Genomic DNA, 8175 nt, shown 5'->3' with positions numbered 1-8175 from the left:
TTGACAGAATCTAAATACAAAAATCTACTGCTGAATTATGATTGAATGGATAATCATTTTTTTAAAATAATAATTACAAAAATTACAAAAAGTTCGCATCTATATTTCTATTTTCTTAACCACAATAAATGCAAAATGTGGTTGTTACCTCTCGGTTGATTATCAAGAAACCTTGTCCATCTATCATGTAGGACATCATCATTATCAGATCATGCTCAGCATCAGGAAATTTCAAAGGCAGTTTTGTAGTTTCAATATCAAATGCACAAACATGAACTTCTGCACGTTGAAGAAGATCAGCCCTTTTCTCGAGCAAAATGCCATCACTTGACACAGATATATCATACCATTGACCACATCTAACATCTGCAAAAGTAGCCACCATTTGGCATTATATATCTACAATAAGAAAGAGATTGAGCAATTAATTACAACAAGAGAAAAGAATAAGCATAGAAACACAACCTACCATTATCAATAGCAAAACGTACATGATATGGAACATCATATTCACGAAGGTCAATAATGCAGTCCAACAGATCTTGTGATCTTTCTTTACTGAAAGTGATGATAACAACAAATTTTAAGTAGAGCAAATAAAGATGCAGGTGCCAAAAAAACAATGTAGCGAGTCAATTTTTTCAATTAAAAAATAGGACTAAAACTTATGCCAAAAAGAGAAGGAAGCAGATGGACACAGAATGGGAACTTCAATTTTATGTAAATGGCTTATCAACGTTCTTTTAAGTTCTACCTTTCACCAATAAATATGGTTTCAAATGCTTCTGAAGCATCTAATTTTGACTTATTCCTTTCAGCCACATGCATAAGATCATTCTTTACACGCATCAGTTGTTGGACAGTATCAAAGCTAAGCTTCAAATATGACCTGCGCAAACCAGAAAGATGGTTTTTCTGGATAAAAAAGTGTCATTTTATTAGAGTAAGATACACCTAAACAGATAAATAATTATAATAATTGACATAATTTAACACTCGAGCATTAAGAAGATAAGTGAAAAAAAAAAGATTTAACAGATTCATTGACAAGATTATATCCTTCTATTGTCTGTCAGTTTTTCATAACCAAGATTAGTAAGGTTACCTCCATACAAGCTAAAGCAATAAGTGAGGGCTTAATTCATAACCTTTTTCATGTCATCATAGTCTTGTTAGGTGTTAGAGTTCTGTAGCAGCTCCCGTAATTTGGTCATGCCAAGCCCCTATGAGTTTGACTCAAATGATCAATGGATTTCATTTATTCATCAATATATGCAACAAAAACAAGATATATTAAAACCCTAAATTTGAGTAAGGGGGTAAATTATTGGAATTAACAACAATTGAGGGTGATTATGGTGTGATGGTTGCATTAAATTTACTTGAGATGGATTATTCGTGATTGGAGGATAATTATAAGTTAGGGTTAAGTTTGAGATAGGTTGATATTGTTAAAGTTGAACCATACAATTATTGATGGTAATTAGCATAATTAGAGCCCAAATTCAGTTTTAATGAGTTCATCAAATGGGCATTGTGGTTAGGACTGAGTTTAAATTAGGCTCAATTTAGATAAATTTTGATCAATTAAGGGCTGAACTAAGTGGTGGTTGGGATAGATGACTTCAGTCGTGTTTGGTTAGACTTACTGGAGTTTTGGGATGTTAGCATTATCTATATATCCTTCTCCCTTCTCGTTCCTACAATCCACTCCAAAGCTTCTTCTCCCTTTTCCATGTGTCATCATCGTCTTGCCTCAACCCCCGCTCGCAAGCACAAGTGTGACCACAACAGAAGCCATCGGTGAGTAACTCCCATCTCCTGATATATTTTTCTCCCTCTCTCAATCCCTCACTCCTCCCTTGATCACCGTTGGGCCAGATATTTATTACTGCCAATATAAAAGGACAACATGAAAGACCTCATAAAAGCTACTTTTCCTTGTATTGAGAATAGGGAAAACAATCAATCCTATCCTGTTTAGCTAAATAGGTCCAGCAAGATTTGTAACCCAGCTTGTCAATAAAAACAATGCACAAATGAAAACATACAGAGAGAGAATAGGAAGAAATGATAATTTTGTTGAGGTAAAACATCTAAAGAAACACTAGTAAAAATAGAAACATGAGCGTGTCTAATTGAGAAATTCAAGGAACCAATAGTGGATATTTCAAAACCATAAAGGATTGCTTCTTCCAGAAGGATCATTATCACAAGTGAAAAAACAAATGAAAAAAGAGACAAACTGCCAAATATGTGAATACTGTTAGCTTACTAAATCCAAATCCTCTTTCTCCACTATGACAATATCAGCAATTTCTCCTTCATATCTTCGCTTAAGATATGCCTCAATTTCAAACTCCATCTTATGCTGCAAAGTTGCAACCAAATAAAAATGTGTTCTTTAAAAAAAGGAGAATGGATCCAAGTAATCAATTGTCTTATAATCCATAAAGCTAACAATTCAAGAACTCCATTTGGAAATAAGACTGCACAAGTAATACACCCACCTTGGTGGCAGCATAGAAATAAGGTGGAAATTTATGTTTCACTTTAAAGGTAGATCCATCCTGCAGAAAAGGAAAAAGAAAAGCATAGCAACATTCATGACAGGCAAAAACAATAACCTAAAAGATTTTTCAGCCTAACAAGATTGTCTGCAGGAGTAATTTAGATGGAACTAACCTGAGAAACAAAGTAAAGATCCACGCAGCTGTACATCTTGTTAGTTTCTTGGTCCTCCCATGATGACTGTAAGAAAGCCAAAGTTGAGTGATAAATTAATCAAGAAAATAAATAATTTGATATGACTGAGATAGTGGTTAATAATCAACATAGTTAAACAGAGATGAAGGAATTATTCTTACTGGTGAAAATGTGAGTAACCAACCAAGCTTCTTATCACCTTCAGTATAGAGATCAAACCCTAACTTGCGCTCAAGCAGCTCCTCATGGTTCAGATGGAGATTTTGCTTTGCTGAATTTCTAGCAACACTGGACCTTCCCCTCCACCGACCACTGGCCTTCATAGTGGTTATAAACTAAATTTTGTTGAGGCAGCGGTAATTTTGACCTAATTTGTGGGATTTTGGTAGTTTCTAACTGAAACAAGAAGAGATATGTCATCGCTGCTAGAAAACACTAATTTGGTTGATTTATTTACACTATGTTTTAAACATGCTAATTAAGCATTAAAAAAGTCAATTAAATTAGTAAAAATGGAATATAATAATAAATGGCATGGTCAAGTATGTCTAGAGCATATTGATCACCCATTGCATGCAAGTAATATATTTTAAACCTCAATTCTTTTATAACAAAGAAGTAACTGAGTAACGTGAGGAAGTAATGGCAGGAGTATAGAATTGCATTGAGAGGATATGGAGAATGGCATGTTCATCACCAATTACATGAAAGAACAACATTTTTTGAAACTTCAGTTCTGTAACAAAGAGGTCTATAAGCACGATGAGGAAGCAATGACAAGCAGTGTAAGTTGGGACAAGAGTAGGAGACACAGAAAAATGAGTAAGACAAGTTACATGATAAAATCATCAGAAGGGTAATATAGAATCATAAATCAGGCAAAAGCTTGAAAGGTAATAAATTCAAGGTATGTCAGAATAGATACTATATTACAATATTAAACCAAAGTGCTTAATATTGTAAGCTGGGACAACGAACACCGTTAGAGCCTGTCCAAGAGTGTTACCGTTTAGTCATTCAACGATAGAGTGGTACACATGTACGCTTTAGCACATACACATCTACAAAGGTGGACTAAGCATGTTGCATCTAGCAAATTACAGTTGATGAAGCAGTGGACATATCAAGGTGATGAAATTGGTATAAATGCTAGCATGGTCCAGATGGCCTATCAGTCCAAAGGCCTCATCTGCAATAGCTCTTAGCAGATTCCACGATCTCCAGGGGCCATAATAACACCTGGTAATATATAACTACAATAAATTTCTAGAAACAGAAATAACTGTGCTAGAAATTTTACTTACAACTTGCTTGGAGAATTCATGCCGTTGTCTGTCCATCTCACAACTCGGGTCAGGTAACCAATTAGACACTCCCGACACAACAACAAACTCGAAAACTAGACCTAACCCTAAAACTAAATGTTTATCCTAATATGCTCTGATACCAAACAATTGGTATCAGATAAACCTACAAATGCGATGGTAGGTGCCCCATCACATACGTATATATTATTCTCATATGTCTTTTTTTTATATTTTTATAAATTAATAATTAGTTAATTGTTAATATATTTATCTTATAATTGTCAGTAGCCAGCCCACTGTCTTTGTCCGTCACTGTCTTTGTCTGTATGGATTAGGCAGCCATAATAACACGTGGTAATATATAACTACAATAAATTTCTAGAACCAGAAATAACTGTGCTAGAAATTTTACTTACAACTTGCTTGGAGAATTCATGCCGCTGTCTGTCCATCTCACAACTCGGGTCAGGTAACCAATTAGACACCCCCGACACGACAACAAACTCGAAAACTAGACCTAACCTTAAAACTAAATGCTTATCCTAATATGCTCTGATACCAAACAATTGATATCAGATAAACCTACAAATGCGATGATGACTCTCGGAGATACCGACAAATCCGACGAACTCCGAAAAATCGACTCGAATGTAACAGAAAATCCGACAAAAACCTAACTTGCTCTGATACCACTAAATTGTCACGCCCCGGAAAGGCCGTCCGAAAAATTTCGACAGCACCTCCCCAGTAACTATGACAATTACCCTAATACAAACATGCATACACAGCCACAGGCGGCTGGAATAAGGACTACACGTCCATGTATATCACAACTACACACATATATGCAAAATAAGGCATACATAGCCGTAACCACTAACATCACATGCACAATGTCCACAACCAACAAAATCGATGAAATGTCCACAACCAGCAAAATCGACGAAATGGAAAAACATCGTAAATCCGAACTACGAATACCACGAATACAAATCTATCACGATACAGTCAATGTCCACACTACAAGTCTCAAACCATACCAACCACTACATAGACCCCATGAAGTGAGATAGCACCAGCTGACGGAATCTCCAAGCTCCAAGTACTTATCTGCTACCTGGGGAGAAAACATAACAACCCCAGGGTCTGGGTAGTGAGCATTAGATGCTCAGTGGGTACAGGAAGAAGTGCATGTCAAGATACATAGCAGGAATAAAATAAAGAACAACTGGTATAGACTGAGAAGGAAATAACAACAAGTAACAGGAAACAACAAGGAGCATGGTAATAATCATGGTATATCAACAGAACAAAATAGGAACAACCCTACTATACAACAGGTACAGAATAATCAACAGGTATCATGAATCAGGGATAGATCATGGTATATCAGCATGGTAATCAGAATAAGTCATACTGTGCAACAGATAAAGAAATCTACATGTATCATGTATGGCATGGCACGCAAATGCAACAATCATCGCAACCAAGTGCAACATCCACAATCATATGAATATAGTAAACTATGTAATAGTCCTACCAACAAATGCATGTAATATGCATCAACCATCGCAATCAAAGTATCTGACACTGTCCGCACTCGTCGTCCCAATCACCCTCCTAGAGCTCAGTGAACTGGGGGCAAGACAGGTCATACTGCCAGTCTCCAACAACAACCACTATGTATCAAGTGGGGAGCAGGCAGGGTGACAAGAGGGCAATATCGCCAGTCCTGATTGCACCCAACTGTAGTGCAGCCTCTTACCTATATGGCACCACAACACGGTGCAGGTAAGATTCACCACCACCAACAACAACAACGATTATGAATGTAATGCTAATCATCCCAACATGTAATAACTACTATAAATCAGCATGTACAACAGGAATTGACTGAGGTCAACATAGATCATAGATACAACAATTAGGATTTGTTCTATCAGTGGATAGGTCAATATAAGGTCAACCAGCATATAACAACAACAGAGGTATAGGGTATCAACTAGATACTAACATGGATGACAAGTGTCAACAACGTAATATCAGATCATCATGAAGGTCAACAGGAAAGTATCAAGCAATGAGTATCAACAGTATCAACAGGATAAATAGCACAAGAAGCAATAATATCAACATAGCAGATATCAACAGCAAAAGATCATGCACTGAAAGAAACCTGTATTGACCAAGTACAAGGTACCCACCTGATCCAGCGATCGTCAACAACCAGAACCCCCAGAAAAATAAGCTCCGCGTAATAGGACCAGTAAATCAAGGTCCTTCAACAATTAACAACACAACACTCAATACCACGATACCGTATTAATTACAGTAACTAACTTCTATAACACAACTCAACTAATCAACTGAATTTAATCGGTTAGCTTTAAATAAGTTTAACCTAACCAAATAAATTCTCCAACGATCGAATCCAACCAATTAACCACACAAATCCTTCTATCAGCAACCCATCAACTTATATTAAATTAGTAGAACCACACCCACAGATCCTAGAACAGATCACACCTCAGAAACAATCCAACATTAATTCCCTTCACTGAACCGAAATCATCCACCACATGATTCCTATTGAACAGGAATAAACCGAAGGCAAGGTAAGCATCTTACCTAGAATTAGTCCTCTGCTCTAGATCAAAGCTTAGGTTTCTCCTCCTAACTTTACTGCCGAGATCCAAGCAAAACTCCAATCAGATCAACGCACATTAACCCACTGCAAGAAAATAAACCAATTCAAGTTCCAAGGGAATTTAGAGCCATCCAACGAATTCAGTTCCAAGAAGACTTACCTCCAATAGAACCGAAGTCTTGCCCTAGATCCACCCTTCACTGCCGAACCCACCGAACTAGATCTGATCGAATCGCAACAGCCACACTGTGGAGAGGAAACGATCCAAGCTTAGGGAAGATTTCATGCCAATGCAAAGAGATTCAACCCAAGAAACCCTAAAACTCAAGATCTAGTTAAGAAATCCCTACCTCTCGGCCTCTTCCTCTCTTTAATCCGCCACCGCAATAGCCGCCGGCCAAATCGCAGCAACCAAACCACCCAAATCGTAGGGAGAGGAAAACAAACCAAAGACCTAAGGAAAATCAAAGGGATCCAACCAATTTCAACTCAAGAAGAAGAATCTAGCTTAATCTTCCTTACCTTTCGGTTCGCCGCCGCCGATCCGCCCGAATCAGCCCTTTTCCGGCAAGATCCAAGCCGCCTATCAACTCCACCTCAGGTAGCCGTCTCTCCCCTTCCGATTTAGCACCGGCGCTGGAGAGATCGCGGCTGCGCGTGCGTCGGAGGCGAGCAAACAGGAGCTGATGGGTTTTGGGTTTACGGGTTGGTTAACGGGTTGAACCCTTTATCCATTATCCATTTACCCATTAACTCATTTTAGATCCGGTATTTTACAAGGTCGGTCCCATAATTATTCGAATTAAATCTTGATGACTGAGTGAACTTTTTAGGTGTGAAAAATTTTATTTCTCGAAAAATTATTTCTCTTAGAATATGATCCCTACTTCAGTCAGTATCGAGCGACCCCATATGGTCGGTCGCACAACCATCTATAAAGAGATAAATCGAGAAGTTGCAGTTGGCCACGACGAAGGAGGGCATTGCCTCGACTTTGCTGAAATTCGATTTTTGTCCATTTCAATAATTCTACTCTGTCATAATCAACTCAATGATACCTCGGAAGTTACTTTCGTATGATAATTTATTATCCAAATATCGATTGGACTATGCCAATTTATTCTTATACCCTTGCACCTACTTCACGAGGCATTTAGATGCTGACTCGTTCCATCATTTTTTTTATTTTTTTTGTTTTGTTGCGCATACTCTTTTTAGCAGTCCCCGAGCTTATTTATATTCCCTCTTCCCCGGTCAATTAATGCATATAAAGTGAAAAATTATTGTTTTTCTCAAGAACATTATATTGCTATGGGAGTATAAACGCTTTCTCAAGATCTACTTCCAAAATCTATGCATATACCTATAATGAGGCTACAGACACCAGTACAGGTGAGTGAGCAGCGATTGGTCTAAAGTCAACTGTGATAGATATGTTGGTCTAAAGTCAACTGTGATGGATTGCTATGGGCGGGGTAGTCTTCGTTGAGTCGGACCTAACCGACTTGAACTAGT

The 8175-nt window shown here is 37.7% G+C and overlaps 1 protein-coding gene across 1 annotated transcript in view; it reads right to left on the bottom strand.

Moving 5' to 3' along the window:
• Window positions 1–7305, bottom strand: part of LOC141814529 (DNA polymerase epsilon catalytic subunit A-like) — a 7741-nt gene extending 436 nt beyond the window's left edge. The window contains exons 1-12 of the mRNA XM_074702484.1: window positions 7183–7305; window positions 7011–7114; window positions 6821–6906; window positions 6642–6744; window positions 5554–5778; window positions 2868–3102; window positions 2686–2751; window positions 2511–2570; window positions 2276–2371; window positions 755–915; window positions 470–558; window positions 149–366 (exon numbers count right to left, since the gene is read on the bottom strand). Of these exons, the coding sequence (XP_074558585.1) occupies window positions 149–366; window positions 470–558; window positions 755–915; window positions 2276–2371; window positions 2511–2570; window positions 2686–2751; window positions 2868–3029 (852 nt within the window). The 5' untranslated portion in view covers window positions 3030–3102; window positions 5554–5778; window positions 6642–6744; ... (1 more) ...; window positions 7011–7114; window positions 7183–7305. The remainder of the gene's footprint in view (window positions 1–148; window positions 367–469; window positions 559–754; window positions 916–2275; window positions 2372–2510; window positions 2571–2685; window positions 2752–2867; window positions 3103–5553; window positions 5779–6641; window positions 6745–6820; window positions 6907–7010; window positions 7115–7182) is intronic.
• Window positions 7306–8175: the final 870 nt, after the last annotated feature.

This window comes from Curcuma longa, chromosome 21 (genome assembly GCF_044706935.1).
Source record: "Curcuma longa cultivar G26 ecotype Majalengka, Jawa Barat chromosome 21, ITB_CL_G26_1.1, whole genome shotgun sequence".
Lineage (NCBI taxonomy): Eukaryota > Viridiplantae > Streptophyta > Magnoliopsida > Zingiberales > Zingiberaceae > Curcuma > Curcuma longa.
Note: the sequence above shows the minus strand (reverse complement) of the source record. Positions and strands in the feature narration are given on the sequence as shown.